The sequence below is a fragment of the Neofelis nebulosa genome, chromosome 8, assembly GCF_028018385.1.
Source record: "Neofelis nebulosa isolate mNeoNeb1 chromosome 8, mNeoNeb1.pri, whole genome shotgun sequence".
NCBI lineage: Eukaryota > Metazoa > Chordata > Mammalia > Carnivora > Felidae > Neofelis > Neofelis nebulosa.
The window spans coordinates 65213635-65239361 of record NC_080789.1 but is presented as its reverse complement, the minus strand read 5'-3'; the positions used below and the strand labels follow the sequence as shown (position 1 = coordinate 65239361).

Sequence of the window (25727 nt, the reverse complement as noted above, 5' to 3'; positions counted from 1 at the left end):
TTAGTTCAGGAAATATCTCTTTATTTATAAATGACTGGCTCTACCTAAACCAGAGACAGAGGGGGGTACTTCAGGTGAATATTTCTAGAGGTAGGATATGAACTGTAGACTTAAAGCCAGACTCCGAGGATGAGGAGTTGGGCTTGGTTTGGTTTATATATTACTGAGGCAAGAGAAAAGCATTTTCTGTGTCAAAGCAGAAAAGTCAGGAGTAATCCAGGGTTTGTGTTGTACGTAGTTGGCCAGTATTTCATCCTATTAGTTTTGGAAACTATAAAATAGGTAGTGTGATCACATCTCCCATTTTGCCCTAAGTAGTTATAACGTACACCTGTTTTCTGGAACAAATGTGCCACCCTGTTTCATTCTCAAAAACGTCCTGATTTGTATGATAACTTTTAATTTTTCAGAAGAGACAAGGAATTCACTGTGTGCTTATTGGCAGTTCCCCCCCCCCCCCATATCACTACCACAGTGCACATAAGTTGGTACTAAAATATTTGTTGTTGAATTGGCTATGAGAAATGTAAATTTGTAGGATTTACAAAAATTTGCTGTTAAGCAAGGTAAGAGAAATACAGGATTATTCTAGTCTTTTGAGCTAAGCAAAGGAAAAAATAGGGCAGTCATTAATAATAATAAGATACATTTATCTACAAGGTTGCGTAAACAAGTGGTTAAGAACAGTGCACTGGGGACAGGCTGCTGTTCAGGCTCTGCCCCTTTCTAGTTGTATGACCTTAAGCAGGTTGTTTCACCTCTGTTTATCCGTTTTCTTACGTATAAATTGAGGATAGTACTAATATATGAGTATAATGTTAACATATCACATAAGGTTATTAAGATTGACAGTTAATGTAAAGTACTTAGAGTAGTATCTGGTATATAATAAACATTACACATGAGCTGTTGCTTTCATATACACTTAATGAAAAACTCTCATTTCAGTTTTCTGGTCATTTTCATTTGAAAATAACAGACTGCTGACTTTACACGTTTTTGAAAAGGATTATTTTTTATTTTTAATTTAAAAAATTTTTAATGTTTATTTATTTTTGAGAGAGAGATAGAGCACAAGTGGGGGAAGGGGCAGAAAGAGAGGGAGACACAGAATCCCAAGCAAGCTCCGGGCTCTGAGCTGTCAGCACCATGCGGGGCTTGAACCCACGAACTGTGAGATCATGACCTGAGCTGAAGTCGGACTGTTAACTGACTTGAGCCACCCAGGTGCCCCTGAAAAGGGTTATTTCGATATTTAATACTGATATTTGAAGTTGGGGGATTTTTAAAATTTCATTTGTGTAGTTAACCATTGGCTTGATCAGATGACAATTTGAAGTAAAATGGCTCAGTATGTATAGGACTATTTAAATTATGTAAAAAAAAAAAAGTGCATTATAAAATGCAAGATCCCTAGATTCTTATGCACAGAATTTGAGAAACACTTGTTCAGCATTTATTCATCCATCGATTCATTTAGCAAATGTTGTTTGTTGGCCTCCTGTGTGCTAATCATTGTTCAAGGTGCTAGAGAGCAGTTGACTGGTTTACCTTACACAAAGTCACCACCATTGTGGAGCTTGCTGACAAAATAATTCAGGTAAAGAAAAGTGCTTTGTGATAGAGGGTAAATTTTATTGCATAAACTGCCATGAATATTACTTTTTTTTTTTTTTTTTTTTTACCAAAAATTAACTGTGGCCCTAGGATAGAAAATTACCTTGATCCTGAGGTAGAAATTAGTGCAGAGCTGCATTGACTTCTGCCCTCAGAACCCTATTAAGCTGGTGGTGTATCCATATTTTCTGGGTTATTAGCTAGTCTAGGCAGAACTAAACCAGGGATCATTTGGCTTGGTGAGGAGGTCTATTATATTCCTTAGGTAGTATATAACTGGTTGTCTTAAAGTTTTCTCTGAGGTAACTAACTGTAGTGTAGTGGCTAAGAGCCACTGTAAAAATGTATTGGCAGACTCTCCCTACTGCTGAGGTGAAATCCTGCCTCTGCTTTATTCGCTTTGCAACATTGGGCAGATTACTTTAAAAAAAATTTTTTTTTTAACATTTATTTATTTTTGAGAGACAGACAGAGTCAGAGTATGAGCAGGGAAGGGGCAGAGAGAGAGGGAGACACAGAATCCAAAGCAGGCTCTAGGCTCCGAGCTGTCAGCACAGAGCCCGATGCGACACGGGGGCCCGAACCCACAAACCGCGAGATCATGACCTGAGCCGAAGTCGGACGCTCAACCGACTGAGCCACCCAGGTGCCCCTGGGCAGATTACTTTTAGGTAAAATAACTTTTTTCTTATCTGCAAAATGTGTATGATAAAAATATTTAACTGAAGTTGTTAATGAAGATAAATTGAGTGTTCTAAATTAATTAATTTAAATTAATTAATTAAACTAAATTAAATGTTAATTGTTGTTCTTCTCTGTCAGAATGGGTGAAAAATTTCCAGTTTAATTTTCCATTTTTATTTTTCATGAAATACCCCTAAGCATCTTCTAGTAGGACCCTGAAGTTTGTATTGGATGAAATGACAGGTGTTTTGTGTCTTTTTTTTTTTTTTTTTTAAGTACTTGTAATTTAGTGGTCTTCTCAATATTGGAGATAAAATTAAACCTGGATGATTGACTTGCTTGAAGCAAATTTAATCAGTTTATATACTTTATTTTTCAGTATTTGTAGGGTTAATTGACATGGGATTTCTATTTTCTGATAGTAAATAGGTAAGTGAAACAAATGGTTATGTATGACCAAAGACATGGTTTTACCACATTCATGATGACTGTTTCGGACTCCTGTTACCTTAAAACTGCTTATATGAGCGGAAGGTATCGTTTTTGCCATGAACTTGATGTCTCTCATTTTTCCCTTCATTTTTATCTCTTCCCACCCACATAGGATAAATAAAATGGCATAAAATGGACCAATAATGAAGGCCACTTTTGGCTTATTTGGTGATGACATATATTGCTTAGAAATAGAGGTGGTGATTTTTCTGTCAGTTTTATGGACTGACAATTTGGATGTTTTTGTGGTGATTTTGGCAGATAGTTTCCAAGTCCAGTTGTACAGTTTATATCCTTTGATAGATGTTTTATGTGACTGTGTAGCTCAGGGGCTTCTGGTTCTGTGGAAGAAAAGGATTTTGATGGAATTCTTTAGACAAAGTTAACCAAACATGGTTATCAAGAATTAAAATGAGAAAATAAGTCGTTGTTGCAGTTATCTGCCTTGTCAGATTCATTACTGTGTTTGAAAAACTTTATCCTAGAAAAACACAACAACTTCTTTTGTTGGACGTTTTCAGTTTCCAATTTTTCTTTATGTGGAGTAATTCTATATAGGACACTCTTGTATATAAAGCCTTTATGTTAAAATCCACTGCAGTAGGTCAAAGAGTGAACATTTTAAAAGTTTTTTGTATCAGTATTGACAAATTGCTTCCCAAAAGTCTTAGGACAGTTTTTACTCTTGCCCAGTTTACTGTATCTTTGTCAGCATCGGGCATCCCAATTTATAAAAATTCACCATTTGGATTAAAATGAAATTAATGGGGGGCCACCTGGGTGGCTCAGTCGGTTAAGCATCCGACTTCAGCTCAGGTCACGATCTCACGGTCCGTGAGTTCGAGCCCCGCGTCGGGCTCTGGGCTGATGGCTCTGAGCCTGGAGCCTGCTTCCCATTCTGTGTCTCCCTCTCTCTCTGCCCCTCCCCTGTTCATGCTCTGTCTCTCTCTGTCTCAAAAATAAATAAACGTTAAAAAAAAATAAATAAAATGAAATAATTGATTCATTTTGCATATCTTCAGTGACTAGTGTGATTGAATGTTCTTCCATGTTTATTAGCTGTGAATTGTCTTTTTGCTTGTTTATACTTTTCTTACTTTCTTTGAAGACAATAGTCTTTTATGTCACTTGCCTAGGATGATTTTCCCAGTTGATGTGTCTTTTTTTTTTTTTTTTTTAAATGTTTTTTTAATTTATTTATTTTTTTTATTTTTGGGACAGAGAGAGAGCATGAACGGGGGAGGGGCAGAGAGAGAGGGAGACACAGAATCGGAAACAGGCTCCAGGCTCCGAGCCATCAGCCCAGAGCCTGACGCGGGGCTCGAACTCACGGACCGCGAGATCGTGACCTGGCTGAAGTCGGACGCTTAACCGACTGCGCCACCCAGGCGCCCCTGATGTGTCTTTTATTTTGGATGTTAGATGTTTCATTATCTATTTATTGATTGTAAAAGTAGTAGATGTTAATTGTAGGAAAATCCAGAAAAGCACAAAAATGAGAATAAAAATGCTACTGCTCAGAGATAACCACTTATAACATTGACTTTTAGTCTTTCTAGTGTTTTCTGTGCTTGTGCATTATTTCACAAAATTCAAAGTTTCTTTCATAAGGTAGCAGCTTGTTTTTTATTCTGAGTTTCTGTGAACATTTTCACTGCCTTCTACGATATTTCCCCCCATTTATAAAAATTTTATTTTGGAATAATTATGGATTCACAAGTTGCCCAAAAACCGTACAGGGTGGTCTCATGGACTTTTATGCTCAGTTTCTTCGAATAGTAACACCTTGCCATAACTATATAAATGGTCAGCAAATTGATATTGTTACAGTCCACAGAACTTACTCATATTTCACCAGTTTTACATACAATATGATTTTAAGGCTCTGGGATAGTCTTTATATGGCTGGACTACAGTTATTGAACAGATCCTCTGTGGTTGGTGTCTTAGTCCATTTGAGCTACTATAACAATATCACAGACAAGGTAGCTTAAGAAATTTATTGCAGATAGCGATGCAGTAAACCTAGGAGTGCATACATCTTTCAAAATAGTGTTTTCATTTTCTTTGGGTAAAGACCCAATAGTGAAATTACTGGATCATATGGTAATTCTATTTTTAAAAGAATGTGTATTTTTAAGGCTTTTGATAAACATTGCTAACTCTTAGAAAAACTGTATGAAATGGGGCGCCTGGGTGGCTCAGTCAGTTGGGCAACCGACTTCGGCTCAGGTCACGATCTCGGGGCCCAGGGGCCCCGTGAGTTCGAGCCCCGCGTTGGGCTCTGGGCTGATGGCTCAGAGCCTGGAGCCTCCTTCCGATTCTGTGTCTCCCTCTCTCTCTGCCCCTCCCCCGTTCATGCTCTGTCTCTCTCTGTCTCAAAAATAAATAAACGTTAAAAAAAAATTAAAAAAAAAAAAAAGAAAAACTGTATGAATTACAGCAATGAACCGTTTGCTTCCTTTTATACTTGTCAAAATGACATTAAGTAGTTCAATAGGTAAAAATGATACCTTGCAGTTAACTATTCCTGTTTGTCCTTTGTACATTTTCCCTGGAACAGGAAGACCTAGTTTTTCCCTTTCTCGAGCCCAGTGCTTTGCTTTAGAACACATATGTAAATAAACTATTATTGTGGTTAGCAAAATAGAGGTGTGTGCAAATAATAAGAGGGAAAGAAGAAGTAATGACCAAAGAAATGAAGTCAGGTGCCCAAGATTTGTAGAAACTATAAGGAGTTATGGTAGAGTAGACATTATGTCTTTAAAAATGAGGAAGCTGGAGGGACTCCTGGATGGCTCAGTCAGTTAAGCGTCCACCTTCAGTTCAGGTCATGACAGCTCAGAGCCTGGAGCCTGTTTTGGATTCTGTGTCTCCCCTTCTCTCTCTCTGCCCCTGCCCCACTCATGCTCTGTCTCTCTCACTCTCTCTCAAAAATAAATAAACATTTAAAAAAATTAAAAAATAAGTGAATAAAATGAAGAAACTGGGGCCAGTAATTGCATAATTACTGGATGGCAGAATAAAGTTAATTTTTTTGTTATTATACCACACTTGTCTTTCAGGTGTTGGAATGACTCTCAATTTAGCTTCATGAAGACAATATTGATACTTTTTTTTTTTTAAGAAATATTATAAACTAGATGTTCTGGAAAAAACTGACAATATTGGTTGAAATATTTTTTTGAATTTTTTTTTTCTAAGTTTGTGTATTTTGAGAAAGAGTACAAGTGTGCGAATGGGGGAAGGGCAGAGAGTTAGAGAGAGACTCCTAAGCAGGCTCCGCCCTATGAGCACAGAGCCCAATCAGGGGCTCAGTCATGACCTGAGTTGAAATCAAGAGTTGGACACTTGGGGCGCCTGGGTGGCTTAGTCGGTTGAGCGTCTTTGACTCAGGTCATGATCTCACACTCCTAGGTTCGAGGCTTGCTTTGGGCTCTGTGCTGACAGCTCAAAGCCTGGAGGCTTGCTTCGGATTCTGTGTCTCTCTCTCTCTCTGCCCCTCCCCCACTTGCACTCTGTCACTCTCTCCCCCTCTCTCTCTCAAAATAAACATAATAATAAAAAATTAAAAAGAGTTGGACACTTAACTGAGTCACCCAGACACCCCTAAAAAAGTTTTTTTTTAATTTTTTATTATTTTTTTAACGTTTATTTATTTTTGAGACAGAGACAGAGTGTGAACGGGGGAGGGGCAGAGACAGAGGGAGACACAGAATCGGAAGCAGGCTCCAGGCTCTGAGCCATCAGCCCAGAGCCGGACGCGGGGCTCGAACTCGCGGACCGCGAGATCGTGACCTGAGCTGAAGTCGGATGCTTAACCGACTGAGCCACCCAGGCGCCCCAAAAGTTTTTTTTTTTTTTAAAGCAGTGCTTTAAGTTGGCAAGAAAGCAAATGAAGTCTTCAGACCAAAAATAATTAAAAAGTACTCATCCAAAGAGGTAAGCAGGTCATAAATGTAGAGCTACTCTTTTTTTTTTTTTTTAAACGTTTATTTATTTTTGAGACAGAGCATGAACGGGGGAGGGTCAGAGAGAGAGGGAGACACAGAATCTGAAACAGGCTCCAGGCTCTGAGCAGTCAGCACAGAGCCCGGCGCGGGGCTTGAACTCACATACCGTGAGATGGTGACCTGAGCCGAAGTCGGACACTTAACCGACTGAGCCACCCAGGTGCCCCTGTAGAGCTACTCTTAATGCATCTATTGGCTCTTACTGGCCCAGAGCTTTGGTTTTAATTGGCAGTGCTTAGAGACAGGACACATGGTAAAAAAAAAAAAAAAAAAAAAAAAGGGGGGGGGGGTGGGGGGAGGGCTGGGGGAGAGTGAGCTTTCCCAGAGAAAAGGAAATTTGTCAGGTTAAGCTGTGACTCTGGATTGGTGAGGCAGAGGTATTCCCTAGTAATTCTAACCACAGATGTTCTTTTTGCAAAGTAGAGCTAAAATTCACACAAGTTGTTACCCAAAAAATCATGTTGAAAATTAAAGGAATACCAGATTGGTAGTTTTATAAACTGTGCAGTCATCTAACAGAGGGAAAACAAGTCCTCTCCTAAAGAGCATATTTAAAATTTTTTTTTAATGTTTGTTTATTTTTGAGAGAGCATGAGCGGGGGAGGGGCAGAGAGAGGGAGACAGAATCTAACGCAGGCTCCAGGCTCTGAGCTGTCAGCACAGAGCCGACATGGGGCTTGAACTCAAGAGCTGTGAGATCTTGACCTGAGTCAAAGGCGGACGCTCAACCGACTGAGCCACCCAGGCGCCCCTAAAGAGCATATTTTAAACATAATGCTCAAAATTCCCACAAATAAAGTTCCAAGGAAAATGGGCTTACAATATAAAATCATAAAGCACGTAAGTCATAATGAGCATGATTTAGCAGAAACAACAGATCACAAAATCAAACCCTCAAAGATTGCGGATAGTGAATTTATCAAGTTCAGACTATAAAATTAGAATAATATGCTTAAAGGAAGGAAGATACTGAAAAGATGATCAGGAAACAAAACATCAGATAGATTTGATAAAAGAACCAAAAAGAACTTCAAGAAATGAAAGTTATAAAAAGAACTTATAAACTTATTGGAAAAGTTAAGTTCATTTTAGAAGTAGATGAAGAGAGAATTGATGAAATGGAAGAAATATCATAAATTGCTCAGGATGTAATTTCTTGAAAGACAAGGAAATGGAAAATAGGAAAGAGATTGATACAAAGAGAGGTGGAACATAGTATGAGAAAGTACAAAATATTTTATTGGCATTCCAGAAGGAAGTAATAGAGCAGGTAGGTGGTGGAGAGGCAAAGTTTGAAGAGCTATACCTGGGAATTTACAGAGTTGATGCATCAGATTTCAAAAGAGCACAGTGAATCCTAAGTAGATTAAATAAAGAATTTCACACTTAGACTGATGATTGTAAAACTGGAAATCACCACTGACAAAAATTGAGCAAAGAGAGATTAGGAATGATAGCTAGACTAATAGCTGGTTTCTGATCAGTAACAGTACAAAACAGAAGGCAGTGGGGATATCTTTAATAACCTGAAAGGGAATGTGTGCCTAGTAAGAATTCTTTTCACCAAAAAAAAAAAAAAAAAAAAAAAAAATTCTTTCTATAGCAGAGGTAGAGGGTAAAATATTTTCAGGGAGGGGTGCCTGGATGGCTCAAGTCTGTTGGACATCCGACTTTGGCTCAGGTCATGATATTGTGGTTCATGGGTTTAAGCCCTGTGTTGGGCTCTGTGCTGGCAGTTCAGAGCCTCGAGCCTGCTTCAGATTCTGTCTCCGAAGCTCTCTGCCCCTTCTCCCTCCTGCCCCCCTCAAAAATAAATAAACATTTAAGAAAATATTTTCAGGGAAACCACAACTTAAAGAGTTTACTACAAAAAAATTTTTTTTTTCTGAATGATGTCTTTGGTGGAGAAGGAAAGAATGATGTTCAAAGATTTTCATCAGCATTTATGTAACTTTAATAAATATTGACTGGTATAAAAAATAATGGGATATATTACATATATACATACAGGCACAAGACGTGTAAAATAATAGTCTTTGATGTTAATGTACTAGGCACTATAACATTTATGCTCTGATTTGAAAAAATGTTTTTTAAGTTTTATATTTTTTATGATTCGAATTTAAGGTAATATTTTAATGGAATGCTTTATAAGGGAAAAAAACCCTTGATCAGAGTATTGTAGCAGATTGTGTTCCTCTCTAGCCCACGTCTATGTTTATGCACTTTTTGCAGTTGTAATAATCTGTGAGTTGTAATCATTTGTTGTTAATATTAACTTCATACTTAGTCTCTGTATGTCTTTAGTTGGATATATGATTTCTCATTTAATAGGTTATCTGTAAAAGGGAAACACTGATATAAGTACTAATTCCTCCAGAATTGCTTAACATGTTTGCTTTTGTTATTGTGGTTGTGGGTTTTTTTCACTTCATTTTGTGAATGCATTTTCCATTTTGACATTGTCATATTTGGTCAACCCTAGGATGCACATTGTTGCACACTGTAAACTTCTCTGGCAAATGGGATACATCTTAATAGTATTTGATGTCACAGTTTTAATATACAGCAATTTTTTCTTTGATTTAGTAGTACCCCTTTAGATTTTATAAAATATGGTCGTGTATCTTTATAATTTTGAATGGCTGTGCAATACTTTACCTAGAAAGTGTATCATAATTTCCCTTGTTCCTGGTTTTTTTGACTGGGTTATTTCTGTTTGTTGGCTCTTACAAATAATGCTAATAGAATATGAGTGCACCATTTTATATAGTCTTATATAGTCTCCAGTAAAGAATGAGTTTGCAAATTTTATGCTAATGTGGGAATTATTTTTAAGTACTTTGCTAATCTAATAGGTGTTAAGTGGTACTTTATTTTCCTACTTGTGGGTATATATGTATATCTTTTCTAGAATTTTCTTAGTCTTTTTTGTTTTTAATCATTAGTTTTGAGAAAGAGCATGAGTGAAGAAGGGGCAGAAAGGGGGAAGGGGAGAGTATCCAAAGCAGGCCCCGTGCTGATAGCAAAGAGTCCAATGCGGGGCTCAAACTCACAAACTGAGAGATCATGATCCAAGTCAAAGTTGGACACTCATCTCACTGAACCACCCAGGCTCCCCTATTTTTAGTTTTTTGTTGTTGCAATTTTGTCATGAAATGTGAGATCTTGACCTGAGGCAAAATCAAGAGTCTGACAGTTAACCAACTGAGCCACTCACAGCCCCAAGATTTTAAGTAATGTCTGCACCCAGTGTGCAGGCTCAAACACACAACTTCAGGATCAAGAATTGCATGCTCTACTGACTCAGCCAGCCAGACACCCCACATTGCTGTTTTTGACGTGGGAAAAATTTCTAAATGTTAGAATTGTTTAGAGTCAAAGGTCTGTATCACAGTGTAGATGGCAATAAGAATTATATACTTTGGAAAATCCTTCTAGGTACCTAAAATAGTTGCTCTAAATACATAAAAATAAGCCAAAGATAGGTGAATAGTTTGAATAAATTTTATGACAAATGCAAGCAGCATTTCTGTATTAATTGTTTATAGAGATATATTTTTTATTGTACAGGTAGCTAAATTTTATACATACATATTCAAGTTCATCTACTTAAAAAGATTTATTGTCAAGTTGAGCCCAATACTTTAAAGTATTATTTAATATTTATTATTAAATTACTTAATATGATTGGGGTTTCCTTCACATTTAAGTAATAGAAAAGTCCATTAAAGAGGTGACTGTGTGGCTCAGTCGGTTAAGCATCTGACTTCGGCTCAGGTCATGATCTCATAGTTCTTGAGTTTGAGCCCCGCATCGGGCTCTGTGCTGACAGCTCAGAGCCTAGAGCCTGCTTCAGATTCTGTGTCTCGCCCTCTCTCTGCCCCTCCCCCACCCACACTCTTGTCTTTCTCTCTCTCAAAAATAAAGATTAAAAATAGACAAGTCCATTATCTAAAATTGTAATTTTAATACACTGACTTTTAAAATTTACAAATAGATCTTTTGATTATTTAGCAGGTAACATCTAAAGGAACCGGTTTAAATCCTAATGCCAAAGTATGGCAAGAAATTCCTTCTGGAAATACTGATGCCACTCCAGTAACTCATGGAACTGAAAGCTCTTGGCATGAAACAGCAGCAACATCAGGGTCTCATCCTGAGGGTAAGTCCTAAATATTTCATCAGAACAAATCACATTTTGGTTAAATATATGGTCAAACAGTTTATAGAACTTTGGGGTACATCTTTTGATTATTTGATTAAATATATTTATAAATGTTTAATAGGCAGTTTGTACACGGTTCTTATTTTTAGTATGAATGGGTTATCACTAGTTTCAAATAGTAGCTGTGTCTTTGGGTCTAGCATTTAACCCACTTATAATCTGGTATTTATAAATTAATTTTGATATACCATCATTGGCAGTGCTATTTACTCACTGTTTGACTTTGGGTAAATGACTTCTCTGTGCTTGTTTCCTTCATCTGTAAAACAGTAATAATAATTACTTTTGGCATAGGATTTTCTGAGAATTAAATGAATTAAGTGCATGTAGCTGTCTGATACATAAATAGTGCTATATGAGTTTAAACTATTGTTAATCATTTTAGCTTATCCATAAGGGTCAAAACTTATCTCCCTTGGGAAGAGAATTCTTACTAAAACCATGTGGACATTGCCCAACTGGTAGAATTCTTTAAAATCTTACTATAAAAGACATAGTGCCCAGAGTTCCTAAAGATAGGATTTATTGAATTTCTATTTACTTTCATTATATATATTTTTAATACAGGTAATACAGAGCTTTCAGATGATATGTGTAAGGAATACGAAGTAATGTATTCATCTTGTGAAACCACCAGAAATACTATAGGCATTGAAGAATCAACTGATGGAATGATTTTAGGGCCAGAAGATCTGAGTTACCAAATATATGACGTTCCTGGTAAACTTTATGCTTGTATTGGTAAAATGAGCATTTGGTAAACTAGTGTTTTTTCCCCTTACAGTTTCTTTATTATTGTTCTAATAAACCTATGGCATGGATCAGTCTGCTTTATTTGAAAAGAACTGTATGGTAATAAAATGTTAGATGATTTTTATAAATACTGTTTTCAAAAGGGCAAACATGAAGATTGTAATTTATTTATTTTTTAAAGTTTGTTTTTTTGAGGAGAGAGAGAGAGCATGAACTGGGGAGGGGCAGAGAGAGAGGGAGACACGATCAGAAGCAAGCTCCAGACTCTGAGCTGTCAGCGCAGAGTCTGAAGTGAAGCTTGAACTCAGAAGCCGTGAGATCATAACCTGAGGGGAAGTCAGATACTTAAGCAGCTGAGCCACCCAGGTGTCCTGAAAATTGTAATTCAAAAGAATGTGTAGAGAAAAGATCCTGTTTAGGAGAGTGTGAAATTAAAGATAAAAGGGAAAAATAGTCAATATAGTGAAAATAGACCCTAATTATAATTTTTCAGAGTCCCAAGTTTCTTGATCTATTAGTTGGGATCAGTGCAAGTTCTGTCAATTTTCCCATTACTTCTGTCAGTGTGAAATGCATTTATAAATGTGAAATTGCAGGGATTAATTTTGAGAAAAATCACAGTATTAAAAACATGGTTCTTCTGCAATTCAACTTGTGAAACATGTTTTTTCACATTTATAAAACTAGCATGGGTTAGTAGTTGCCTGAGTTTAAAATGGATGAGATTTAAAAGAAACTAAAAATGGACCATAGACCCCAACTACCTAACTTAATCTTTCTGACTTAAAGGATCTCTTTGGAAAATACATGTAATAGGGAATACTCTCTTCTATTGCTGCTTTAGTTCTTTGACTTCAGTCAAGGTGTACAAACCTTTGTCCTCAATTTCCTTATTTATTGTAAACATTTGGACTAGATTTCTAAGTTTTGTCAGCTTGTAAGTTGATTCCTGAAGTAGCATGGGTGGTATTTCCATGTAATTATTTAAGGTGGTAGGTTCTCCTCCCTACTTGTGGTCATAATATACTTAACCACTGGGTACTTTAAACATAAAGTTGGTTTAAGTAATGTGGCAACCAGTTGGTATTTTAATAGGTTTGCTGTAATGACATTGAAAAGTTAAATGAAGTTCTTGCTTATTTAGCACACTTGGGTGGTTGGATTTTGTATTAGATTGCATATACATGGAAATAGAATGCTTCTTTTTTTTTAAATTTTTTTTAATGTCTTATTTACTTTTGCGAGAGAGACAGAGTATGAGCAGGGGAGGAGCAGAGAGAGAGAGAGAATCCCAAGCAGGCCTCAGGCTTTCATTGTGGAGCCCGATGTGGGGCTCGAAATAAGGAACTGTGAGATCACGACCTGAGCAGAGATGAAGTGTCGGACGCTTAACTGACTGAGCCACCCAAGTGCCCCTTATATTCATCTTTAATGACGTTAATCTAATATCTAATACTACTTTGAATTTTGAGTAATAAGACAAGGTAGTGGTAAAATCATGCACAGAATTTATTTATCTTTATGCACATTCTGTTGTCTATACATTTAAAGGAAATTAGCCTAATCACTAATGTTTTTTAAGAAGAGGACAAATTACATGCTTTGAGTGTGTAATGTTTTGTTTAAGATTCTACTGAAAGAGTGATGGGTTTTCCAGGCTTGAGTCCTGGGGGGGGGGGAAAGAAAAGTCTTGTTCTGGGTTTAAATAATATAATCATAGAAGGCTGTTAGAGTTGATCTGAAACTTTGGCTGTTTGAGTGTTTTAAATATTCCTAGGGGGCGCCTGGGTGGCTTGGTCGGTTAAGCGTCCGACTTCGGCTCAGGTCATGATCTCACAGTCCGTGAGTTCGAGCCCCGCGTTGGGCTCTGTGCTGACAGCTCAGAGCCTGGAGCCTGTTTCAGATTCTGTGTCTCCCTCTCTCTGACCTTCCCCCGTTCATGCTTTGTCTCTGTCTCAAAAATAAATAAACGTTAAATATTCCTAGGAAGATAAAGTGCTCTAAAATTAAGGAATGAAAAGAAAAGAGTATTAAGAGATAGAAGTTTAAGAAGTATAAATAACATCAGATTTAGTATCAATAATACAGATGTGGAGAGATATATACATATATTTCAATTTATTTATCTAGTTCCTTCAAATTTAGATTACTGTTACTTTTGTTCTTTGAGCTTTCATTAAAGGAATAAGTAGTTATCACATTTTAAAAGTATTTAGGGTAGTGTTTTACAGAAAGCCAAGTATTTTTAGTATTCATGGTGCTTTGTTCATTTCTTGATAAAATTTTAAACTGATCTGAAATTTATCTAAAGATAGAATAGATAGGTGGAAAGAAATTAGACTTTGTGCTAATTGAATTTTAAAAATAATAGTTTTGTCATGAATTTTAATTTGTACATACTTTGTAACTTATTCTGAGTCAACAATTTGTAATATTTACCACCTACGGTAATTTGATATTAACTTTTTTCCTCTGTTTTCTACCTTCAGGAGAAAGCAGTTCAGCAATTTCTACAGAAGACCTAAAAGAATGTCTGAAGAAACAATTAGAATTCTGTTTCTCCCGGTACAGTATTCATTTGTTTTTAATTGATATTTCTCACTTTTTGCATTGTTCGGTTAGTAGATGTAAAATACCCATGAAATAGAGTGGAAGAATGGTGGTTTTAATTCCCTTCAGTGATGTATTTTGGTATTATTCTTTAATATATTTCTTAACTAGGTTTAAAGATGTAATCTCTAATTGGATATGCAAAAAGGATCTAGTCTTAGTAGGAAGATAATTAAATTACTGGATTGGATTACTTTTGGGTAGGATATTAGATACTTTTCCTATGAACATATTCAGGTTTAGGGTTCTCAAAAAAGTGGGTTATCTCTTAATTTATATTTTTTAGTAGTTGGCTCTTGTAACCTTTGATCATAGAGTTACTTTTAGCAAGATAGGTGGATGGGCATAGAATTTATGTTACCAGTACCTTCTATTAGATAAGGAGTTCTTTCAGGCAGACGTTTCAAGATGTCTTATTTACAGATAATTATGTAGGTATATCTACAGCTTAGATGTTATAAAACTTTAGTATGTAAAACTGCCCCTTTCAAAATAAACAGAAGTTTGGCTATGCATGCAAATGTAATGTTTTCTATTTATCCTGTATATCGTGAGAGGTAGGACCAAGTAAACTAGTTTTTCAAGCTAGAAACCTGGATTTTATCATAGACTTTTTTTATACTCTTGACTCACGTTTAATTGATTCTTTATCCTAAATAGCTCCTTTCTTTTCCCCTCCTTTTTACTCTTTGCCTTTATAGTCTAGTACAGGATAAAAGAATAAAAGCAAGAGCCTTCTGTCTTTTCTCTAGTTATTTGTGCTTACAATTCATTTTCTGTAATATACTTGTATTATTTATTTATTTATTTTACATTTATTTGTTTTTTGAGAGACATAGAGAGACAGAGCACAAGTTGGGGAGGGGCAGAGAGAGAAGGAGACATAGAATCTAAAGCTGGCTCCAGGCTCTGAGCTGTCAACACAGAGCCCAACGAGGGGCTCAAACTCACAAACTGTGAGATCGTGACCCGAGCCGAAGTCGGATGCTTAACCAACTGAGCCACCCAGGCGCCCCTGTAATAGTTATTTAAACATCTTCACCTACTAACTGGATAGTTTGTGTATCTGCTTATGTTTCTGAGTTTTTCTCATGCTTCCCTGTCATAATTCCCTGCCTTTTTGCATGTCTTATGAATTTTGATTATATACTGGACATATTAAAAAAGCTAGGAGTTGTAAGTCACGTAATTTTCCCCTCTAGACAAGACTTGAGTTTTTCTTCAGGTAGGCAGAAGCAGATTGATAGCTTCAATCCAGTCAGGAGTTGAGCTAGGTTAGTGCTGAGCAGCCACTTTTTTTTTTTTTTTTTTTTTTTTTAATGTATTGCACAAGCAGAAGAGGGACAGAGAGAGGGGCAGAGAATCCCAAGCAGGCTCCACCTTGTCAGCACAGAGTGCACTGTGGGGCTCCATCTCGACGACCATGAGATCTTGATCTGAGCTGAAATCAAGAGTCAGATGTCCAGCCGACACCCAGGTGTCTCTCAGCCGCTTTAATTAGACTCCGTCTACCTCTGATTTATCTCTGTTCCTTAGGCATGACCTTTTCAGCCTTTTGATTCAGAAGTTGTCCTTTTCCTGTTACCTTCAGTCCTAAAACACCAAGGAAGATTCAGTCTGTTCTTGAGAGGTTTGAGATTAGCTCTTTAGTCTCTTATCCTGTAAGCTTCCAAACCTGGCAAATGTCTTATGGGGGAGACCTGTCTTGTTTGATGCAAGTTCCTCCTTCCACTGGAACTTGCACAAAACCACAGAGATATTACAGTGCCTTTTCAGCCGGGCTCCCAGTCTCCCATCTTCCTCCTTAGAACTCGGAAACATCATATGGAGGGAAATCTGCTGCATGTTAGGAGCTCCTTTAGTTTCCAATTCATAGTGCCAGTCCTGTGCAACTGCCTAAAGCTCTGCTGGTTTCCCCCTGGTCCCAGATCTGCAAATTCACTCAGGAACGAAAGAACATCTTTCTGGAATATCATTTTGTCATTGTAGCTTCTCTCTCTTATCTCCAAAAGCATGGTTTTATAATTTAGCTAGTCTTTTTTAGTTGTTGCAGTAGGAGCTCTGGCTTGGCATGATCTACCACGTCCTACTCAGAACTCTGATACCATTCAAACCAGCTGTGCGATTGACATTTGTAGCTCAGCAGAATTGTTATTAATACATATTGGGTATTACTACTCATGAGTAGTCAAATCATATATGGGATTTATATCTATTAATTTGACTTTTGACAAGATAGAGTTTCTTTAAGAGTTTGACACAAGATTTATTAAGAACAGACATGCTGAAGTTCAGAATTGATTTAGGATACAACGCCTTAGTTGTATAGCTATTCTGTTTATAGTTGTCTTATTTTTAAGTTCTTAAAGAATATCTTGATGAAGGTGCTATTACTGTGTTTCTCCTTTTATGCTAAAGTGAGTTTAACCTTTACTGATATCTTCTCTATTCTTTTTTGCCCCCCAAATAACCTGTTAACCAGTAGTAGTAATTACTACTTTATTTTAATAAAACTTGAAGATAAAGGCGTTTGATCCTACTCTTTGCCAGGCAGTAGAGCATTGAAATACATTTTGGGAGCACCTGGCTGGTGATCAGTAGACATGTGACTCTTGACCTTGGGTTGTGAGTTCTAGCCCTGTATTGGGTGTAGAGGTTGCTTAAAAATAAAATCTTTAAAAAAAAAAAACAGGGGCGCCTGGGTGGCTCAGTCGGTTAAGCAGCTGACTTCGGCTCAGGTCATGATCTCACGGTCCGTGAGTTCGAGCCCCGCGTCGGGCTCTGTGCTGACAGCTCAGAGCCTGGAGCCTGTTTCGGATTCTGTGTCTCCCTCTCTCTGACCCTCCCCCGTTCATGCTCTGTCTCTCTCTGTCTCAAAAATAAATAAACGTTAAAAAAAAAAATTTTTTTAAAAAAACAAACAAAAAAAAAACAAAACATTTTGAATGACAGAGATCCTTCATGGAACCTGTATTCTGGCTGGAGGAGACAAACATAATAAACCATAATAAATAAACAGCTTAGAAGTATGTTAAGTGATAAGTGCTATGGAAGAAAATTAGAGCACTGTAAGTAAGGGAAGGGGAATCGGGTGCTTGGATGATTTCTGTTTTAAATAGGGTCATTGAGAAAAGGTGGCTTTTAAGTAGAGACTTCTATCTATTTATAACCAAACTACTTCAAAGATCTGATGTGAAGAAGACAGCATGAGTTTGATTTTACTTCATTTTGTTACATAAGGTTTTATGTCTAAGTTAGGAGTGTTTATATCTTTTTAAATGTATTTTAAAGAATCTTTTAAATGTTTTAGTTTTAAATTTATTACTGAAATTTAAATTAAAAAATCAAACATAAAAAATGGGAACATTTAGAAATTTTAAATCCTTTACAGTCCAACCCATGGTTAAAGCTATAATTTTTCTCATATGAATATTCTAACATCAGTGATAAAGTGTTTATAAGATGGAACTACACTGTATGTAATATTTTGTAATATACTTTTCAATTTAATATTAAGCCTCTTTCCATGTCAATATAATTCTATAAAGTTCAAAACTTTTTCAGAACTATTGGCTGATGTATTTGGGGATTCAGAAACTTTCTGGAAGTTGTTAGAGTATCCTGTTGTATATTATGTGTTTTTATAGTTCACTGTATTGTTTCTGATGGCATGATTTTGTTTTCCTAGACTAAGTGACAAAAATGAATAAGGCACCTCTTCAGGTGCCTTTTAAGAATTGTTTTATAGGACTCTTCTGTTTATTTCTTTCAGAGAAAATTTATCAAAGGATCTTTACCTGATATCTCAAATGGACAGTGATCAGTTCATCCCAATTTGGACAGTTGCCAACATGGAAGAAATAAAAAAGCTGACCACAGACCCTGATCTAATTCTTGAAGTGTTGAGATGTATGTAAATCATACCTTTTAGCTTAATTTTTAAAGTCAAAAGGCTGAATATTCTTTTGATTTCTGGTTATGCAGGGTTTTTTGGTTTTGTGTTTACCATTTATTTACTTTATTTTAATGTTTGTTTATTTTTGAGATAAAAAGTGTATAAGCCGGGGAAAGGCACAGAGAGAGGGAGACAAAGAATCCCAAGCAGGCTCCACACCGTCAGTGCAGAGGCCGACATGGGGCTCAAATTCATGAACTATTCTTTTTTTTTCTAACGTTTTTTATTTTATTTTTTTGACAGAAAGTGAGAGAGTGGGGAGGGGCTGAGAGAGAGGGAGACACAGAATCTGAAGCAGGCTCCAGGCTCTGAGCTGTCTGCACAGAGCCTGATATGTGGCTTAAACCCACAAACCACGAGATCATGACCTGAGCCAAAGTCGGACCCTTAGCCAAATGAGCCACCCAGATGCCCCTCAAACTCAAACTGTGAGATCATGACCTGAGCCAAAACCAAGATTTGGACACTTAACCGACTGAGCCACCGAGGCGCCCATTTGCCATTTATTTTTATTTTTTTTAATTGTAATTGACATACAATGTTATATTAGTTTCAGGTATACAGCATCATGATTTGACAATTCCATACAGTAAGCTCTGCTCATCAGGCAGGGAATTGTTAACTCCTTATTTTTTGTTATTCTGTTCCAATAATTTATTTTTACTGACTTGGTATTTAGCTTCTATATCATTTCTATACCTTGGTTGTTTGTCTTAATACCCACTTACACGTTGGTTTGCGAGCATAATTCATTCCAGAACCATGTTTGTAATCCAAAGCACTTGTATATAAAAGCGAATTTCAAGAACTATTGCCTCAGTTGTGATCATGTGACATTTGGTGTCACGTACTACTTGTATTGCAAGGCGTCGCTTGTTTATCAAGTTAAAATTTATTAGAAATGTTTACTCGCCTTGTGGAACACTTGCAGAACAAGTTACTTGCAATCCAAGGTTTTCTATGTAAGCAATTATATCTCACTTTTCTGGGCTATCAGAAAGTTATTTGTATCATTGTCACACCTTCTAAACAATCTGTTTCAAACTTTTGAACCCAAGTAGTACATTTTACATTAGAGCCCAGTACACACACCACGTACCCATACGCAACTGAAATGTTAATTATGCAGATTAATACTAAATGCTTGTAGTTAACCCCCTTTTTTTTTCTAAATTGATTTCACAGGCTGTTAAAAGAATTGCTAAACTAAACTAAAAATTATAGTTTGATAAATAGTACTCTAAAGTTTAATAAAGAATTTCAGGTTCTAAGCATTTTTATTTTTATTTATTTTTAATTTTTTTTTAACATTTATTTATTATTGAGAGACACAGAGCATGAGCAGGGGAGGGGTAGAGAGAGGGGGAGACACAGAATCTGAAGCAGTCTCCAGGCTCTGAGCTGTCAATACAGAGCTTGACACGGGGCTTGAACTCATAAACTGTGAGATCATGACCTGAGCCGAAGTCAGTCGCCTAACCAACTGAGCCACACAGGCGCCCCAGGTTATAAGCATTTTTAATAGTGTTTGTGTCTTCTATCAGTATTTCTTGGTAACCTCTCTTACCAAAGTTTTAACTGCTTGCCTGAATAAAGGCAGGTCTTCACTTTTATATGAAATATATTGTTAAAAGTGTTTAAAAGTTAAATATACCAAGTCCAATAGTAGACTTATATCGGAATAGAGGATTTCCATTCTCAGAGGGCTAAATACATTATGAAATCTCTGATTGGTTTGTGCGATGGTTTCTTAAGATGAGCCAGTCTTCTCATCCGAAGAAAGTCAGCTGAGAGACCAGCAGAATCCTCCACCTCTAAGGGAACCTAGTACTTCCACCCAACACTTCTTCCCTGTTCTGTTTTATACTGACTGCTTACCTGTTCAGAGAAATATGGCATATTATCTCTCTGAAGAGACTACAAATAAAAGTTTGGGCTATGTGGTATTATCTTCATTAAATATTTCCTCAAAATCAACATCTAAGAGATGGCTTCTAAGTGTCTGTAATAGTATGTAAGAATAAATATGTTAACATCAAGGAAAAGTTACAATTATTTGAGTATAATTCTTGGTTTAAGTGCTTCTTAGATTTTAAGAAGAATTTCTTCACATCAGAATGCAGTACTATAATCTGATTACAAGAGTGGAATGCAAATACACTGATTTCATTATCTCCAGAAATACAGAATTTGGTAACTGTACACAGGGTAATTACCGTGTAGATATGTATTGTATGCTCCTGAAAGTTTTTCAACCCCAATGCAGTGCCAAGACACAAAGTAAGTACTCTGTATTTGTTGAAAGAATAACACTTGACAGTGTTTTTTGTAATCTTTGTTAACTGTAATCTTTGGTTCTACAACATAATTTCTTAACCTCTGCTAATTTATTCACTTGGAAATAGAAATAAATAGTTTTTAATGACATTCTTAATATCTCTTCTTGTCATTTTTGAATGAAATATTTTTTTAAATTGCAGCTTCTCCCATGGTACAAGTTGATGAGAAGGGCGAGAAAGTGAGACCAAGTCATAAGCGTTGTATTGTGATTCTTAGAGAGATTCCTGAAACAACACCTATAGAGGTATTATTAAGCATTGTTAAAGCTAAGTGTTCTTTAACTGTTTAAAGTGGAGGAGGTAAACAAGCAAAGTATAAGTCATTGGCCTCATATCAATCACTGTGTATACGTTAAATTTTTGTTTTGTAAATTCTGAAACACTGGAAGAATGGTGTATTTTCAAAGTTAAAATATAAATAGGCTCTTTTGGGAACTTGATTCATCTGAAAGAATAAATTTAGGAATGAAGAAGAAAAATAGGAGTCAAGACTAATCAGAGTAGCTAACAAACATAAAACAAAGTTGTAACTGTAAAGATGGTGTAGTATAATAATAAAATAGGTACAATAATAAAAGAAGTTTTGAATGAAACAGTATATCCAGAAATAGACCCTTTAATAAAATAGTAATGTATGTATAATAACATTTATTTAATAATTAGGTTTTACCACGTGCTGTGCAGTGTACTTTATGGTTACTTAAAGCCTAAGGTTTTGTTATCTCTGTTTTATAGATAAAGTAACTGAGCCTTAGTATGGTGAAATAAGTTGCCTAAGGACATGTGGGCTCTTTAAATGACCGTGTCTGATTTGATCTCACTCTGATTTCAGAGCCCCTGTTTCAAAACCACTAAACCACAGAGCTACACACTAAATTGCCAAGTTAATAAGTTAGAGATGGGGAGAATTAATTAGTAACTGTTATGTGGTATTTACTGGCCATTTAAAACAGTTTTAGATTCTTGTCACCTAACAAATTTCGCATATTAGTAATCTTTTTGCCCAGAGTCATTCACTATTAACTGTCCAGAATGAAGACTTCCTAAATTTAGAAACAGTGAAATTAGAAAAGAAACTGTCACTAGATAGAACTTCTATTTAAAAGAATGAACTATATGTCAAAAATAACAAATTGAAAGGAAAATTGCAGAATGGGAAGAATATTTGCATTATTTAGAAACAATGTAGAATATATGAGCCTGTACTCTAGAGCCAAGCTGCCTGGATTTGAGGCAGCTTGGCTCTAGAGTACAGGCTCTATATATATATTTCAGCTTTTTACTTGCTAACTCTATGACCTTGGATTGTTGTGAGAATTGGGTTAGTATATAGAGAGCTCAGAGCAGTACTTGGCATGCACAACAAATCTAAGATTAGCCATTATTATCATTTTTTATACTTACTGTAATTTATATTCTGAATACGTAAATCACACATACAAAAAATAGTAAAAGGAAAAAGGCAGTGACATACTATTCATTAAAAAAAAAGAAAGTAAAGGAAGTGAAGATGACTAAAATAGAGAAAGTCAGCCTGGTCAATAATCATGAAAATTCAGATTAAAATGAGGGATTTGGGGTGGTGACCTTAAAGGTTCCTGTCAGGTAGAACAAAATTTTTTTTTTTTTTTTTTTTTTTTGCTACTTGTGACCCAGACTGCTGTTTTTATACTTGGGAAAGTAAATCTATGAACTTAACTCTTCCTAAAGAATAATAAAGGTTGGAAATAAAGAAATTTTATTGATATTTAAATAAACGAATCAATTTTTTATGCATTGAAGGGGATTAGAAATATTTGGATATTATGAATTTTGAAGATAGACATCATTGGGTGGCAGTCTAATAGTTCCATAGGCAGTTTTACAAAAATGTAAATTATGGACTGGATGAGAATTTTACTAACTGAACTTGGTAGTATTTCACCACTTTCACAAATGTCACAAAACTCAGTTGGTTGCACACTTACTTGTTTTTGAGTAGTATTGGCGCAAGAAAATTTCATCATAAGTAGAGACTTTTTTTTTTTTAATTCAGTGTAGTAAAAATTTGAGGGAGTTAGGAGACAGGTTAGAGTTCACTGTTACTATGTTTATTGTCCCATCAGCTTAGTAATTATCTTTTTAAAAATTGATTTCTCATGATATTTTGTTATTTCGCAGGGCATTTTAACGTGTCTGATTCTTTCTGTTTGGGAGTTATTGGTTACTACTGAATTTCTCCTTGAACTCCAGTAGCTATTAGACCAAATGGAGTTTGGAAGCATGCAAATCTGGGATTGAATTCTTCTTTATGATAATGTGTGTAGATTAAACAGTTTGAGCTACCATTTCCTCAACTGTACAATAGAGATGATAAAAATCTTTAACACAGGGTTGTTTTCAGGATAAATCTGTGTCTTACTGAGCATGGTATTTCAGTAGATGTTCCCTTTCCCTCTATAACTCAAGAGTTACTTAATGTTGACTTCCAGTTGTTTTCTTTTTATAAACTTCTTTCAAGCTGTTAATTGTTAACACAGTTCTGAGTTTTGGTAATCATCTTTTTTGAAATCCATATATTTGTTTTAGTTTTCAGTCACTGAAATTTCAGATTCAGTTAAGGAAAAGTGAAGATATCTTTGCACAGAGTTCATGTCTGTGACTGATACAGATAGAGCATCTGGATTTAATTGAGAATGCATGAAAATAAACACTGAGCACCTAGAAAATGTTAATGGAGGATATACTTTTTGTTTTTGTTTTTTAATGGAGGTCTAGAGAGATTTTACTGTTAGGGAAAGTTTAGCTTGCCACTAAGAGTAAACTGCTTGTTTTGCTTAGATTATTTTTATTTTTTAATTTAAATCCAGGTTAGTTAACATATTCTCTAACAATGGTTTGAGTAGAATTTAGTGATTCATCACTTACATATAACACCCAGTGCTCATCCCGACAAGTACCCTCCTTAATGCCCATTCCCTGTTTAGCCCATCCCCCCACCCAACACCTCTCCAGCAACCCCCAGTTCTTTGTATTTAAGAGTCTCTTATAGTTTGCCTCCTTCTCTGTTTTTATCTTATTTTTTCTTCCCCCCTCCTATGTTCATCTGTTTTGTTTCTTAAATTTCACGTACAAACGAAATCATATACTTGTCTTTCTCTGACTGACTTTACCTAGCATAATACATTCTAGTTCCATCCACGTTGTTGCATATGGCAAGATTTCACTCTTTTTGGTAACCAAGTAATATTCCATTATATATATTTACCACATCTTTATTCATTCGTCAGTGGGTGGACATTTGGGCTCTCTCCATAATTTGGCTATTGTTGATAGTGCCGCTGTAAACATTGAGGTGCATGTGTTCCTTCGAATGAGCATTTTTATATCCTTTGGATAAACAGTGCAATTTCTGGGTGGGGTATCTATATTTTTAATTTTTTGTGGCAGTTTTGCTGATTTTAAGGTAAGATTCTATCTCTAAATCATATACAGGATGTATGCTTTGAGTATGCATATTTTTGTGTCAGAAGATAATCTACTCTCAGTAGAAGAATGGGCAGAAGGCATGACAGTTAATAAAAAGAAACAGAAAGGACCAGAAGACATGAAGGGGAAAAAATGACTGTTGTTGATATACTTTTTAGAGTTAACTAAAGTTTTTCTTTTTTAGGAAGTTAAAGCCTTGTTCAAAAATGAAAACTGCCCCAAGGTGATAAGTTGTGAGTTTGCACACAATAGCAACTGGTATATCACTTTCCAGTCAGATACCGATGCACAACAGGTAAGAAGAAAACTTTTCTTCTGATTTGAAGTCCTGGTGGTAAAAGAAGTAGTAGTATGTTTTAATTGAGAAAATATGTGCTCACAGTAATATTTGTAAAGGCTATATTAAGTACCTTGTTCACCTTTGTGGTTGTGCTTATTAATTGGTTTCCTTTTTGATCATTTTCCTAAAGCTTTTTCAATTTAAGAGCAGTTTGTTTCCTATCAAAAAGATTAACACACAATTTTAAAATTAACATGGGGATTGGGAACCATGTACTCAGTAGTTCCAGTGTGTACATACTAGGCCAGTAAATCTGCAACTTCCATTATGATTCTTGAAATTTTGACATTAATGATACTGCTCTTACTTGTCGTGTCCAACTTAAAGGGAAGTACTATTCCACTGAAACAAAAAACCAAAAATATATCTGATAGCATTTTAAAACCACTCACTGATTGATTGATTGAGTTTTAAGTAAACACTACACCCAGCTTGGGGTTCCAGCTCATGTTAGATCAAGAGTTGCATGCACCACCAACTGAGCCAGCCAGACGCCCCACTGACTTTTTCTTTTTTTTAAATTCTTCATCTTGTAAAGCTGTCTGAACCATTTTTAAATGGGTATGTGGTGGTATTTTGGATCTATTTTGAACGTTGTGCTTTTTTTTTTTTTTGTAGTAATCCATAGTAGCCAATCTACAGTAAATGTGAATGTTAGCTGAGGTGTTAATTATTTTTTTCATTCCTTATCACCTGGATAATGAAATTGACTTTAGAATTTTTTATTGTTTATTTTGGAGATAGTTGCTAGTACCATACTTTTGATAGAATAAAGATGGCTTTAAGAAAATGTCTGAATACTAATGAAAGTTCCTTTCTGCTTTGTTAACAGGCTTTTAAATACTTAAGAGAAGAAGTTAAAACATTTCAGGGCAAGCCAATCATGGTAAGAAACATTTTGTAAATAGAGGCTTGTGTAAAGCCAAAAAGGTTTTGTTGCTTGTCTGAGAATTTAAAAAACACAGATGGATGTTTTATTAAACCCGTAATGATTTTAAAGAAATTTCTGTCTCATATGATGTGCTAGAAAATTAGTTGATAGGATGGCAATTCTTTCCAAAGATGTAACTTCAGACAGCATGAAGTTTTAGTTAGATGCCGATTGCTAACGTGGCAGATCATCTCAACTCTCAAAATGAGAAGCAGGAATGATTTTTTAGTAAAGATGGAAAACATTTTCAATACTGTCATCCTCATCTCAAAAGTAACTGCATCACCACATTAACAT

The 25727-nt window shown here is 35.8% G+C and overlaps 1 protein-coding gene across 10 annotated transcripts in view; it reads left to right on the top strand.

Moving 5' to 3' along the window:
- The window catches only part of LARP4 (La ribonucleoprotein 4), a 67373-nt gene that overhangs the window by 10690 nt on the left and 30956 nt on the right, over window positions 1–25727 (top strand). For 6 of the 10 annotated variants that reach the window (XM_058742811.1, XM_058742810.1, XM_058742816.1 and 3 more), the window contains 7 exons: window positions 10824–10971; window positions 11602–11775; window positions 14277–14352; window positions 18170–18306; window positions 20833–20936; window positions 24344–24454; window positions 25332–25385. In XM_058742811.1, coding sequence (XP_058598794.1) covers window positions 10824–10971; window positions 11602–11775; window positions 14277–14352; window positions 18170–18306; window positions 20833–20936; window positions 24344–24454; window positions 25332–25385 — 804 coding nt within the window. The remainder of the gene's footprint in view (window positions 1–10823; window positions 10972–11601; window positions 11776–14276; window positions 14353–18169; window positions 18307–20832; window positions 20937–24343; window positions 24455–25331; window positions 25386–25727) is intronic. The other 4 variants (XM_058742812.1, XM_058742809.1, XM_058742814.1 and 1 more) reach the window with 2 other exon arrangements.